Source organism: Rhinichthys klamathensis, unplaced genomic scaffold (assembly GCF_029890125.1).
Source record: "Rhinichthys klamathensis goyatoka isolate OS25496 unplaced genomic scaffold, OSU_Roscu_1.1 h1tg000172l_1, whole genome shotgun sequence".
In the NCBI taxonomy this organism is placed as follows: Eukaryota; Metazoa; Chordata; class Actinopteri; order Cypriniformes; family Leuciscidae; genus Rhinichthys; species Rhinichthys klamathensis.
The window spans coordinates 157,775-172,997 of NW_026606702.1; the positions used below are offsets into that span (position 1 = coordinate 157,775).

The 15,223-nt window shown below is 39.8% G+C and overlaps 1 protein-coding gene across 4 annotated transcripts in view; it reads left to right on the plus strand.

The window, feature by feature from the left end:
• Positions 1-15,223, plus strand: part of gria3a (glutamate receptor, ionotropic, AMPA 3a) — a 53,469-nt gene that overhangs the window by 32,490 nt on the left and 5,756 nt on the right. The window contains exons 13-14 of one of the 4 annotated variants that reach the window (XM_056260015.1): positions 9,637-9,884; positions 10,088-10,108. In XM_056260015.1, coding sequence (XP_056115990.1) covers positions 9,637-9,884; positions 10,088-10,091 — 252 coding nt within the window. In that variant the 3' untranslated portion in view covers positions 10,092-10,108. Of the gene's footprint in view, positions 1-9,636; positions 9,885-10,087; positions 10,109-10,733; positions 10,849-14,356; positions 14,472-15,223 lie in introns of those variants that run through there. The other 3 variants (XM_056260013.1, XM_056260012.1, XM_056260014.1) reach the window with 3 other exon arrangements.

Sequence of the window (15,223 nt, forward strand, 5' to 3'; positions counted from 1 at the left end):
GAGCAGAATACAGCAACTTCACCCATGAAATAAAATTTTCACCAAAACCAAATTTCTTTAATGTATAGAAAAGATACCCCCATTCTACCCGGTCAAATGCTTTCTCAGCATCTAATGACAGGACAGCTTCTGGGATAGAATGGGGTGAGGAGTTATAAACAACATTACATAATCGCCTAATATTAAAAAAGGAATGTCTACCCTTAATAAAGCCAGTCTGGTTTGAAGATATGATTGAAGGCAATATAGATTCCAGACGCATCGCCAATAATTTTGATAGAAGTTTAAAATCAACATTAAGTAAACTAATAAGACGATATGAAGAGCAGTCCAGAGGATCTTTACCTCCCTTTAGGATCAGGGAGATCGAGGCCTGACTAAGGGTTTGAGGGAGTTTTGATAAATTAAATGATTCGTTGTACATGTCTAATAATATGGGAGCCAATTTGTTCAAAAACTTCTTATAAAATTCTACTGGATACCCATCCGGTCCAGGACATTTGCCAGTTTGCATAGAGGAAGCCGCTTTAGTAAGTTCATCTATAGTGATGGGTACTTCCAGCTGATCAACAAAATTAGAATCAACTGTAGGGATACTGAGGGTACTAAAAAAATTATCAAAGTCAGAAAGGTTGGCAGTTTGCTCAGATGTATAAAGGGAAGTATAATAATCTTTAAAATGATTGTTAATTATTATGGGATCTGTTGTTGTCCCTGAAGGTGTTTTAATCTGGGGAATAAGGTGGGAGATTGATTCCTGCCGCAGTTGAAGACCCAGCAGTCGACCCGCTTTGTCTCCCTCTTCATAATACCTAGACCTAGTTCTGAGCAGTAAATTCTCTACATAACTTGTTGAGAGTATATCGAACTCTGCCTGTAACGATTGGCGTTCCTTATAAATATCTGGAGATGGGGAAACAGCATATGTATTATCTAATTTAGTTATTTTCTGCGTTATCTCGGAACGCCTCTTTTTGTTTAACCTTGCCTTATGGGAAGTATATGAAATGATTTCTCCCCTAAGAAATGCCTTCAGGGCTTCCCAAAAAAGAGATGCAGATATCTCCGGACTGCTATTTGTGGATATGAAAAAATCTATTCGATGGGAGACAAATTCCACAAAACTGTTATCTGAAAGCATGCGGGTGTTGAATCGCCACGGTGGGCGCGTACCATTGAGCCCCTCAACGTAAATATTCATGGTAATTGGTGCATGGTCCGATATTACAATAGCACCATAGTTGCACGATTCCACTGATTGGATAAGTCTATTATCTATTAAAAAATAATCAATGCGTGTAAATGTTTGATGAACATGGGAAAAGAAAGAAAATGCTTTACCACATGGATTAAAGAAACGCCATGGGTCAGAAACTGCAAATTCTTCCATAAAAGACTGAATTACCCGAGCAGATTTTGAGGGTGAATTACGTCTGAGAGAAGAACGATCAAGGTCAGGATTAAGCCAACAGTTGAAGTCCCCTCCCAAAATAATAGAATATGAAGAAGTGTCTGGCAATGAGGAAAATAAACGTCTAAAGAATTTGTCGTCATCCCAATTAGGGGCGTAAATGTTAACTAAAAGAAGTGCAGTGTTACCAATTCTCCCTGAGACGATGACAAATCTGCCATTAGGATCCGTTTTAACATCTAAACATACAAAGGGCACTGATTTATGTATAAGGATTGCTGTCCCTCTGGCTTTACCCTGAAATGCGGAATGATAAACTTGACCTACCCATCTTCTTTTTAATAGCTGATGGTCTTTCGTTTTGAGATGAGTCTCTTGGAGATAAACAATATGTGCTCCCAAGTGATGAAGATGATGTAGCACCTTACTACGTTTGACTGGTTCGTTTACTCCTTTGCAGTTCCAACTAACAAACCTTAAATTGTTACCTCCTGCTCTGTACCCTGTCTTAGACTGTGACATGTTTAAAGGGAAAGTATTAGATCAAGTGTACAAGTAATGTTGATAAAGAATAAAAAATAAAAAACTCTGGCAAAACACTGTAGGCGGCACACACGAAAAAAAAAAAAAAAAAAGGAAAAAGCATCTCCCCAAACGAGACACAGATATAACCCTCCTTAACATTAACCCTTATATAGACACTCTGACAACACTAGCGCTAACTAACACAACTCGCCTAATGTTGCTTCGAAAAAGGGAACAGTATTTTAAGGTATGAAAAAATAAAAAATATCAGTGAACAGAACAGCAGATATTAAATCGTATCCAGCCCCATACATCAGCATAGGATAGTCCAAAATGATGATAGTAGAGGGACCATGATGCTAAACTAAGGTGTACGTTAACTCCTAATGGTACACTTTGCAGTCACGAGTTCTCAATAATGACGGGCCAGCCAATGACATAAATAAACATAATAATATCCATTCATGTTGCTCAGGCCAATACTTTTGCCCCATCTGATAATTATGTATCATTACCTGTAGCATCCGCAGGCTTCACATTACTGCGAACAAATTTTAGTGCAGCAGATGGTTCCGTAAACTTGTGCGAAACTCCATCAGGTAACGTGATCCTCAGCACCGCAGGGAAAAGCAAGCCAAACTTGACTCCAGGGCATGAATGGAGAACGCGTTTAACATCTCTGAATGAAGCCCGCTTCTTAGCCACAGCAAGAGTGTAGTCCGCAAAAATGGACAGCCTTTTTCCGTTGTAATTGAGAGGGGAGAGGTCCGCAGCCCTTTGAAGAATCTCAGTACGCACATGAAAGTAATGCACTCTGATGATAAGAGGGTGTGGAGGTTCCCCTTTTTTTGGTTTTTCACGGAGCGTACGATGTGCACGATCCAGCAAGGGTTTATCCTGGAGTTGCAAAATCTCCTGCAAAAATTGGGCCACATATTCAGAAGGACGCGAGCCCTCGCAGCCCTCGGGAAGACCCACCAGACGAAGATTGTTTCTCCTGGAACGCCCCTCCAAATCCTCGCATTTAGCATCCAGACGAGTTACTCGATCACTGAGTGACGTTATCAAATTCTCAAGTTCCGTCAGGCGATCGCTATGATCAGACGAAGATCGCTCCAGTTCTTTTATTGTACTAGTGTTGGCTTCGACCATCTGTTGTAAAGGTTCCATCCAGCCTTTAACGCAGTGGTTCTCAACCTCTCCTGCAGGGACCCCCTGACACACCATGTTTCTGTTTTAACCCTGAAATGGCACACCTGATTCAATTAATTAAAGGCTTAATGAGTCATTATTAGAGTAGGAAGTAGGAATTAGTTAATTGATCAATTAGTCAACTACTCATTAAGCCTTCAATTAATTGAATCAGGTGTGCCATTTCAGGGTTAAAACAGAAACATGGTGTGTCAGGGGGTCCCTGCAGGAGAGGTTGAGAACCACTGCTTTAACGTCTGATCGCACTGTAGTAATCTCAGAGCGTAAATCAGTAGATAATGAGTCAATTTTCTGACAGATCTCATTCTTAACAGAATCCAACATTGACTGAAGACAAGTGACAGTCCCGGGTGAGTCATCCGCGGGGCACACATTCACCGTGGACCCGTTAGCGTCGCCTGAGGAGAGCGGGACTTTGCTGCGGCCTCCTTTACTCGCGTCGCCTTTTGACCGAGATGACGTCATATTTACACTTATAATCAGTGTAAGAGTAGTACTAGGGTTAAGGAAGTTAGTTTTAAGTTATATAACAACAAAAAAGTGATTGTGCTGTTCAATACATAAGCAAATCTGTTACCTTCTCCGGGAGCGATCGAAAACACGTCTCACATTGTCAACGCGCGACAGATATGATTGTTTTGACCAAGTAAAATAGAGTTGGGTTACCCCACAATTTTAATTTGTCAAATAAAGTGACCTGTTTGAGTATTAATTCAGCACTTGTGGCTGTTTCATTAGAATGAAATAAAATAATGTCATTTTAAGTGATCAAACGTAACCGTAACAAAGTTCAAGTTTAGGGAAGAAGAACCAAACCGGCAAACATTATACATAACATTAATTGTAAAATAAACATTAACAACCAAGCGAAAGGAGCGGCAGCGGCCGACTGTTCCGGAGCTCCTCCATGGGACTCGAGACCGGTGTGTCGCGACTCGCGCAGGTACCTCTCATTAGCATTCGCTCCACTGGCCTCGTTCCAGTCCCACGGCTCTCGGCCCCGCCCTGCTTCATACCACAGTAATGTTAATAAAACTTTAATAAATTAGCTCGTCTATGAAAAGGATTTTTGCCTGAGTCCCTTCAGATTACTTTCCTTCTGCTGTGGAAGTGAAGACGACAACTCCCATGAATCCACGCTCATTCACGGCATCAATCTATGCCTTTGTTATTGTTTTGAATAAGCGACCTCTAGCTGTGAAACTTACATACTGTGTCTTCAATGGATTCTTGCTAAATAACTAAATGGATGTGCCAAAAAAAATTCTGCCTGTCTGAACAAAGCCTAATGTACATTATTCAACTCATTAGCTATAGTAGCTGAACTGAATTTGTCAATTAAAGGAGACATTCAAAATGTGCAGTATTGGAAGGGACTTTGTTACAGGATTGAAAAACACTGATATATAGGATTGAGGGAGTATGTGATATTGCTACGATGACTATTCATTAACGCCATACTCTATTGGCTTACTTTACACATTAGAGAAGCAAGAATATAAATGATTGTTGCCTAACACCTAGAGATTGGAAGTTCGATTCTTTTCCGCAAACTGTTTTTTTCTGACATTTCGTTTCAATAAACTGGTTAAAAAACAATTCACCAGTTTGTTTACATAACCACACAATGATGTCACGTATACACAACTCTATTATTAAAGCACCCAATAGTCAGAAACAGAAACATGTTGGACATGCCCGAAAGACTGTTCTCAGTTCAGTGTACTGTTGGACTAACCAGAGCGGTGAATGATTTGGCAAAAACCGGCATCATATGATCATATACTCCTGGATATTGGACTCAGACAATTAGTAAAGCCCCTTTCACACAGCGCTTTGTACCCGGCAAATTGCAGGCAAATTGTTCTTTGTGTCGTGAGTGCTTGAAGTATATCAGAAATAAAACGGGACATCAGTTCACTGTCGGGATTTTTTGTGTCGCGCTGGATCCAGTGTAGACAGCATCACTGATTATTATGGGTTCTTATTTCGTATTATGGGTTCTATTTGCTTTTGTCGCGTTGCATCGGGCCGCTCACCTCTGGTGTAGACACGGTGTTAAATAACTTTAATACTAAACTAAGTAATCTAAAGGAAAGCACATAATTGTGTACATTTATTACCTGCAAGAAATTCTGACAATAAAATATGATGACAGACTACTGGCAATCTGACAAAGACGTGTCACCACAGAAATGCGACCATCTTTGACGGAAAACATGTTTTACTGAATCTTTGCCATATACCGTTTTCAAGTGAGGTAGCCAGGGGGTAGAGTGTGTTCGTGTCTGTCCATGTGTTTTGAGATGACAGGGAACAGGGCAGTTTTAAGATGACCCAGATACAACACTGCTGATGAGCTCATCCTGTCATTTCACCTTAATGTCACGATTACTCGCTAATGCGTGTGTGTGAAAGCAGATATACATGTGCACACACTCATGCACACACTTAATCAGTCACTCGCAGTCACTGTCACGTCGCACACCCCCTATAGAGTGGTTGGAGTCAGAGTTTTAGAGAGAGAACACATGAAATGAGATGCCCTTCTGCTCTTCTCTCTTTCATGAGTTGTCATCTGCTAACACACTGGATCAGAGCTGAGATGACAGGAGAGGAGCTGAGTTGGACTGAATGTGATGTGGAGACAGTCTCCACCTTGTGTTCATAACTTAGTATTTCAAAAAAAAAAAAAAAAAACATCATGTCAATAGAAGTGAATTCTGTTTCCTGTCTGTACTAGCAAGTAATGAAGACAATTCAACTTATTAGATGGTGATGCTGGTTTGAGTTTAGGTTTTTACGTAGAAAAAACAACGTGCATATATTGTGGCAGCCAAACGGACCCCACAAGTAAAGTGATTTAAAGGAATAATCACTCATGTCATTCCAAAATTGATGAATTTATTTCTTCCATGGAATACAAAAGGAGAATTTGTTGTGCTGGTACTCTTTTCCATGGAATTACAATGAGTGAGGTCTGACCCTTTCAAACTTCAAAAAGGATGCAAAACCACTATAAAATTATCGTAAAGAGGCCCGTATGACTATTTTTATTTAGCAAGGATGCATTAAATTGATCAAAAGTGATGTTGAAGACATTTGCATTGTTACAAATTTTCTTTTACGATTTTCTTTTAAAGGGGTCATATAATGGTACATGCACTTTTACAAGTTGATTGTACTGAAATGTGTGTTGGCAGTGCCTGTACACAAACATCATATAATGATAAAAATCCATCCAGTGGTTTTGTTTTAATCTCCTTATATGTTTTCCCCTGCCTCAAATCGAGCCGTTCGTTTTTGTGACGTCAATAAAACGGACGCCCCTCCCACGATTGTTGATTGACGGGAGCGTTTCAACACAGACCCGCCCTCGCACATGAGGTAGCTGTCAATCATAGTCTGCGCGGCGCGGACCGGACCGGCGCGGTCATTGTTGATGTGCCGGAGCACTGTCTATGAGCAGAATGGCGTCTAAGCGATTGTGGTGTTCTGTTCTTGGGTGTAATAACGAACACAGTCATTTTAATGTTCCTGAATCCGAACCGCTGAAGACGCAGTGGCTGAGTTTTGTTTTCGAAGGGAATATTCCACACGAGCAACGTCAATGCTTTCATGTTTGCGCGAATCATTTCACACACCAGACTGCTTTATAAACGAGGGTCAGTATAAAGCTGGATTTGCTAAGAAGCTTTGCTAAAAAGGATCGGTACCAGATATTCGTGTTCCTGCTGAACCTCCAGAAGAACGGAAGTGAGTGAAACGTTTTATTAAACTTTATATTAATATATTAATCTTTGCAAATCGCTAGCTGCACGCTTCACAAATGAATGCGTCTAAGGTTTACACTCAGTCAGGGTACATTACGGCATGTTTTCTATGTATGACGTTCTCAATATAATTCATAATTCCACGTTTATACTGAACAACGCGTTATGGTTATTGTGTTATTGTGTTACAAACGGTGTACGCACAGAACAGAGAGGCGGAGTGAGCGCAGCTCATGATCATTTAAAGGCATATCCACTGAAACTGCGTGCTGAAAACAGAGCTGTTTTTGACCAGGTAAAATAAGTGTTTTCTTACAATACTAATGAGAATTTTTAATTAAAGTATATTACAAACTTTTAATTTAGACCCTAAAGAATCATATTAGCTTGTACAAAAATGGCATTTTACTGCACGTTTTCTTTATCTCCCTAATCAAACACACCTGATTCAACTCATCAGCTCATTAAATATGACCCCTTTAAAGCTGCTGTACAGCCGAAACAAACTTTGTTGCATTATTTTCCTGTTATCACTGTAAAGCTGCTTTGAATCTCTATTGTAAAAAACACTATATAAATAAAGATGACTTGACTTGACTGGGATGCACAATATATCGGACACCATATCGACATCGGCCGATATATCTTAATTTTTTACTGTTATCGTTATCGACCCAATAAGAAAATTTGGCCGATATGTTAAAGCCGATAAATAATGTATTATTTCCTTCAGCTGAGACACTTCTGATGCGCACTGTTCGCCATGATGCTTTTGAATTTGCTGAAATAGGATTGGAATCCCTTCAAAAAGGAAAATACAGTTAAGTGCAACATGCGTAGCGGAAAATCTGTCATATAGGCTACATAAAATTATAATGAAAACATCGTAATTTTGTGCTTGGGACATGGCTTTTAGTGGTGAGACTTTTGTTTTTGTAATTAGGCTCTCAAAATTGTATACAAATTTGGATCTAGATTTATCGGCTAATATATCGGTCATCGGCTATCAAAAGAATTATCGGTATTGGCCAAGACTTGACAAAAAAATCAAGTATCAGTTTCCACACAAAAATATTAAGCATCACAACATTGACAATTGATAATAAGAACATTGAAATTAATAAGAAATGTTTCTTGATCATGAAATCAGCATATTAGAATGATATCTGAAGGATCATGTGACACTAAAGAGTAATGATGCTGAAAATTCACCTTTGCCAACACAGGAAAACAATTAGATTTCAAAATATATTATAGAAAACAGTTATTTAAATATTATTTAAACACTTTAACTGTATTTTTTTATCAAATAAGGGAAGACTTTTATAAAAAATTGTACCGACCCCAAACTTTTGAAAGGTTGTGTAAATTTTAAATGACTGATAGTCATTGCATCTAGTTAGCTCTCAATACATCATTTAAAGAAGCATTTTTGGGAATAATCACTCATCTAATAGTGTAAATTGGGACTATATGTTTATCATGTCAGAGGTCTGAAAAGAGTAATTATTTTTGCATTTGTTTTGTGTCACCAGTGGCACAGAAATTGCACACTTCCCCCTTTGAATTCTACAGTTTGTGCCTGAAAACGCAAGAAAAACACATTCACTCATACACCAGCTGTGTGTAGGTCAAGTTAACCTACTTGCATGTACGATACTTGTGAGTGTATGTGTGTAAAACTGTGTCCTATAAAAGCAGGAGTGTGTGTATCTGTCCTAATAAATTTAAGTGTGTGTGTTTACCCCAGAGATATCCTGTCCGCTACATGGCCATTTATATCTAGTCTCACAAGAGATGGCTGCAGAATATTTTGGTTTATGAAACTTAAGTTTTGATTTAAATCAAATGCAGAAGTACAGATGAATTACAAGTATTAGTACAACCATGATTTATCTGTTCTTTCATTCATTCATTCTGTGCATTCTGAGTGTGAGGATGTTGTGTTGGAGAACTGTGTGTTGAAAAGCTGAGGTTTGTTCTTAATATAGTCATGTACTTTAACTCCAGATGGGGCTTGTTTGTAATGTCACTGAAAGGAAAAGCCTTGGACAGGCAAGCATGGCAGATGTTCCTTCCTCGAGAGAATGTGAGGGAACCTTGCAGTGATTATTTCAAGAGCTCTTAATTTTCTGTCTTTTCTTCTACGATTTTATACTCTGCTCTTGTCAGCTTTAGTCTCATTATTGAAGGAGGCTCCAAGATCAAAAGTCCCTGAAGGATCTTGTACAAAAGACTCATTGAGAGGAGAGTTTGAGGTCTGGGGTGGGATGTACATGTTGTAAGACACCTGAAACTCAAGAAAAACACATTCACACATGCATTTATACACCAGATGCTTGTAGGTCAAGTTTAAATCAATGTTTCTTGATTTAAATTATGTTTTTTGGTTTTAAATCTAATGAACATTTAAATGGCAGACCATAGCATATGGCAGGGTGCTGGATGTGTACTGATGAAAAGCTAGAAATGCTCCTGGAATACAGGATATATATGTAACAAAAATGAGCAATTTTCTAATAATATAGTGGAGAATTATCAGTGGTGGCTTGTGATGGGCCGTTGTAGGTCCCAGTCCCAGTCCATCCCTTGCTGAGAAGACATTTTAGCCTGTAAAATGTCATAAAACCCATTTATATCTCTCTGAACCTCCATAGAACAAATGTTTATCTTTCCTAACCTTTCCATTAATTTCCTTTCTTTTTTCTCTTTCAGCGTTCAAAGATCGCCGTCTACGAGAAGATGTGGTCCTACATGAAGTCCGCCGAGCCTTCCGTGTTCGTTAAGACCACCCCCGACGGAGTGGCTCGCGTGCGCAAGTCAAAGGGGAAGTTTGCGTTCCTGCTCGAGTCCACGATGAACGAATACATCGAGCAGAGAAAGCCTTGCGACACTATGAAGGTGGGAGGGAACCTGGACTCCAAGGGCTACGGTGTGGCCACGCCCAAAGGGTCGGCATTAAGGTGGGTGGAATAATATAACAATTCCCTCTGTTGTTATAGTATTCCACCTACCCTGATTCCACCATCTCTCTCTTCTCTCTGTCTTCATGTTTTGTTTTTCATTCTTATTCTCTCATCCTTCTACCTTTTCTCAATCTCTCTACCTTCATTCTTTTATGTTTATCACTCTACTTGTCTCTCTTTCTCTTGCGGTAAATGACAAGGTAACCGTGTCTTGTGTGTCACGTGTCTTGTGTGTCAAAAAAGTGTTTATTTTTAGTTATGTCTGTTGTGTTAATGTTTTACCGTGTTTCTCTCTACAGAAATGTAATTGAACTTGTTAATTTACAGTCCATTTTTACAGTGTGATGCCTGTTGCTGTTGATTTCCTACACCCTTTTCTCCTGTCCTCCTCCTCCTTTTTAATCTTCTCTGTCCTTCGCTTTGTGCTGTGATTGCAGTTCTGTAATATTTGTGTGGTTGGATTGTTTTTTTTTTCTCTGCACTGGCGCTGTTCTGCCTGCTTCCATGCATGTCATGCCATAAACTGTTTCTTGTCCTCCTGGCAACGGACTGTCCTTGCATCCTTCCCATCACTCACTAGCACTCAACCTCTTTTTCTTTCTCTCACTTCTTTCTGTTTTTCTCTCTCCACTCGGCACTACACACACCTCACTTGCATACACGCTTCTGTCTGTACCCAGTAGCCGACGCAATTAACCAATCAAACGGTCCAACCACTTCACCAGTTAACCGGTCTCTCCTTTGTATTGACCCCTAACAAAAGAGCAACTGGCAGTTGCTGCAGTCTCATTAGATTTCTCACGAACCTGTCCCTTTTCTTACGAGCTATGTGTTTATCGTTTGAAGAAGCGCTGTAAACCTGGCGGTGTTAAAGCTGAATGAGCAGGGCCTGCTGGACAAGCTGAAAAATAAATGGTGGTACGACAAGGGAGAGTGCGGCAGCGGGGGAGGGGACTCGAAGGTCAGCCTCAATCTCACCCAAACAACCATTTCCTAGCTACGAGTAATCGGCAAGGCTGTGACCTATGACCTCCGGCAACAGTACCGTGACCCTCAGGGGTGGACACTAGCAAACTGAGCCTAATGACCCGAGGACATTAGCACCACTGCGACGGCTGCAGTTACTGTCAACGCTGCTAATGTAATGTTTTTTGGAGATTACGTAAACTGTGATCAGATGTGACCCTTTACTTGGCTAATGGAGGAAAGGAAGCAGAGGAGGAGAGGAATAAAGGCTCGGGTGGGTGGATGTGTAGAGCGAGGTCAGGGTCACCAAGAGCGCAGCTTATTAGGATGGTTAGGTTCTTGCGAACCTGCTTCGCGGGTTTGTTTGTGTGGTAAAACAAGCAGCTTGTTCCAGGTAGAAAAGGCTAGGCCCTCTCTGGCTCTCCTCTGATCTGTAACATCAGACCATCACAAAATGTAGTGTTGTTTGTGTATACCAAGGCTCCAGGATTTTAATGGCTATCAACAGAAAGAAAAAATAGAGATGAATAGGGATCTAATAGATAGTGCAAACAAGACCAAAACTGCTCTGGAAAATGGATGTCTGTAGCACATAGAATTGGATGAGCCTATTTGATGTTTATTATTATGTTTAAGGAATAGTTCACCCAGAAATTAAAATTCTGTCATCATTTACTGCACTAGTGTGTTCCAAACATGTGACTTACTTTCTTCTGTGGAACATAAAAGGTGTTTATTTTGTGTTCTGCAGAAGAAAGTAAGTCATACAGGTTTGGAATGACATGAAGGAGAGTAAGAAATGACAGAGTTTTTATTTCTAGGTAAATGATCCCTAGTTTTGGAGCTGTAGTTTAGCGTAGTTATGATTACGTGTTTAGGTTGCAGTTTACAATAACCCTCTAAAAATGTGGAAATGCCCTAGGTAAGGTGGTATTATGGACATTGGACAATATCAACATACAGTAAATGTAAAAATGTTTGGTGTAAATGCATTCAAGTAACTTGCAGTTATCATTGAAGACCAGGAATAATTAGTTTGTTCTTAATTAAATATTAATGGCAATATATGCACGCCACAGTCAGCTGTGATGCCTAATTACTGGATAAACTTAACTCGAGTTTCTTTTTTGCAGATTATTGGGTCAGCATGCCTTCATAGCTTTACCAAATTATTGAAGTATTTACGCTGATATTGTCCAAATCACTATGCCTATGGTGTTTCCAAACATCTGGAGGGCGCTATATGTCGAGTGTCTGTTGGTTAGTAGCAAATTTCTGGTAGTGGCAAAAGAGAAGTGCAAAGACTATTGGTATCTTCACATCTCCAATCAAATAGTCAGATGACAGATTTTTTTTAAAAAAGATGCCATCTTTGATCTTTGGTCTTTGGCCAACTCCCTGCTACAAGTATGCAAATCCTTTTGGAGCCGCTAGCTCTCTCAGATTATTCCCTGAATTGTCGTGTAATCCATGGAAAAGCCGTAGCTCCCTTGTTGGTGGGATTAAAGAAAATATATAAGACCACTGGGACAGACAGTCCTGAAGGGACTAAAACATCACAGGAAAACGTGAGAATTCTAATTAAACACCCCTAGAAATCAAAGGTGGAGAAAGATCTGGTGCCGTATTGTAGACTCACTAAACGCACATTTTCATCTGCAGACGAATGCACAGAAAACCACAAACAAGCACAAATTCATTATACTCACACACGCACACTTCTAAATTAATTTATGGCCACTTTTCTTTAGCCCCTTTGCCTGCAGAATGGTCACCCTGTGTTCAGCCTATCATGAGGGCAAGGCAGCCCCACTCTGTCCTGATTGGTCTTCAAAAGCGGGTTCACTGCAGTAATTGTCTCTCTCTCATGAGTGGAGTCTGAGCTCTAAAAACTGAGAAGAAGATGGCCGCCTAGTCCGTGCATTGATAAGTTGAGCATGCTGGGTGGAGGGTGTCTAGTCTGTTATGACATCACAACTGCATGTTTCTCATTTATTGACCTGAGTCTGATCCAAAATGCATGAATGGAGTAATTCAGCAAATCTAGCAAGTATATTATACTATTATTAGGACACATAGCAAAATTCAAAACAGCTGATTCACTGCAAATATAGAGAATACTCCAACACATACAGCATAAAGCTTTATAGAGTAAACACACAGTACAGTACAGTACAGTACAGAAACAGTGGTGAAAATCCACCCCTACACAGTAGGATGTATTTATGAATGTAGGAATCAGGGCCCCGTTTTTCGAATATGGGTACTGAAAAATCCTTTTTTTTTAAGCAGTGGGCGATTTGACACACTTCAAAACGAAAAACTCTAAAAGAGTTCTTTGAAGCTCATCATAGAGTCATGTGCTCTCAAACCTGTGTATGCTGAAAACAGGATTCAACCATGGCCACTTCAATCTGACGAGAGCACCCTGTTGAAGTACAGTAGGAACAATATTTAGTAATTTATTTAAAATTTGGAATAAAATTGGAGAAGCCATATTTGTACAGTGCTGTTGCATTGAATAAAAGTGTGGATTTCCAATTATAATATAAGTAAACATACTGTAAATACGAGTTGAATGTACTCAAGCATTAGGTCCATCTCTCCATAAACAGATCTCATTCTTTCAAGGTATTATTCGTCGGGTGTCAAACCATTCGAGGTCCGAAGCTGGCTTGTGTCACGGTGGTAAGTATGGTATATTTGCTTTGCTGGATTACAACTCTCATCATTTAGCAGAAGGAAAATAAACTGAGTTTCCCAGCAGTCCTGCTGATGACATATTAACATCTTACAAACGGAAATGTCCACAAGGAATAGTAACATCTTCGTTTCCATTATTTTGTCTGTTTTCATTTAAACAAATGTTTTTTTACAAACAAAATTTGCCATAGGATGCGTTATGAAAATATCTACGAATGCCCCGCGAATATTAATATTCTGTTTATTATTTATGTGCTGACTTTCATAAGGGCTTGGTGTTTTCGTTTGTAAGATGTTTGGCTTCAGCCCTCACCCACCACAGACCGGTTCCCCTTCTGACTGCTGGGTCCTGTTTATCTGTTAGTCAAGTAAGGGTTTTTTCTCCCGATGGATCCGGCTTGCTGAATACTGGGTTAGAAAAGCTGCATTCACACCACTATTACAATAACCAAACTCATCTGCCCAATGCTCTTTGTAATTATGCTCTGTTTGGCTGTGTTACCATGGTTACTCTCTCTGCCTCTGTTGGAACAGTGAGTGCCGATTACTCAAAGCGATAACAGTAGGTAGCACTGCCAGGTCAAAGGTCGAAGGTAACACTGAGGCTAGCCCTGCCTGCATTCCCTCTCTCTCTCTCCATCTCTCCCTCTCTTATTCTTTCGCTGTCTACGATATCAACAGCACAAGGCCAGGTGTCCTACAGTATCGCTTTGGTTAACAGATATTCGGTAGGTTTAAGTTTTAATAACATAAAATAACATAATGGTGCCATGTTATTTATGTTATTTCCCCTCGTGAAGAACTCCTGTAAACCTTGCAGTGTTGAAACTCAGTGAACAAGGCATCTTAGACAAGCTGAAAAACAAGTGGTGGTACGATAAGGGTGAATGTGGGACCAAAGACTCTGGGAGTAAGGTTAGTCTGCTCACTCATTTGCCAACAAACATATTCATATTCTACAAACATCATAACAAGCCTTACTAGTTTTAGTGGATTTGGCTCCAGCTGGATTCACTTCATTTTGGCCCCTTCTTTTGAAAGCCTCTTTACAAATGTAGCAAATATCAAAACCTTTAGCGTTAATGAGACAACACAACAGATCCAACACACACACACACACACACACACACAAGGAGAAATGGCATATTAAGGAAGCTCTTACCAGTGTTCGAGATTCATTATCTTAATGATGTAATAATTAAGTGTTACATAAAAGTATTTTGTAGTAAGCATTCATAGCAGTGATTTAGCAATTAAGTATTTCATTCAATTTTTCCTCTTCTGCTGCTGTGACATGGCCTCATTCGCAAAATTGTTGGTGTTTTGTTTTAACTAATTAGTTTATAAATTGTCTCCAGGCAACATTCATAGATATTAATCATCAGAATGAAATCTTAAAAGAAGCACGGTCACTCTGAAAGTATTTCTAATTGGCCAGATGAAGGGAGACTGAATACCATAGCATGTGAAGATCAATACATTCTGTTCAAGTGAATGTACATACCAGGGACATATCTGTGGTCATTTTATTTCCAGTCCTGATTGAGTTCATGGAACTGCACATGGCCCCCTGCATTAGCCAGTGGCATCGGTTTAATAAAGACCACGTGCAGGAAAGCGTGTTTGCCTGGAGACTCTAGTTGCAATTCTTTTATCCCAATTCTCAA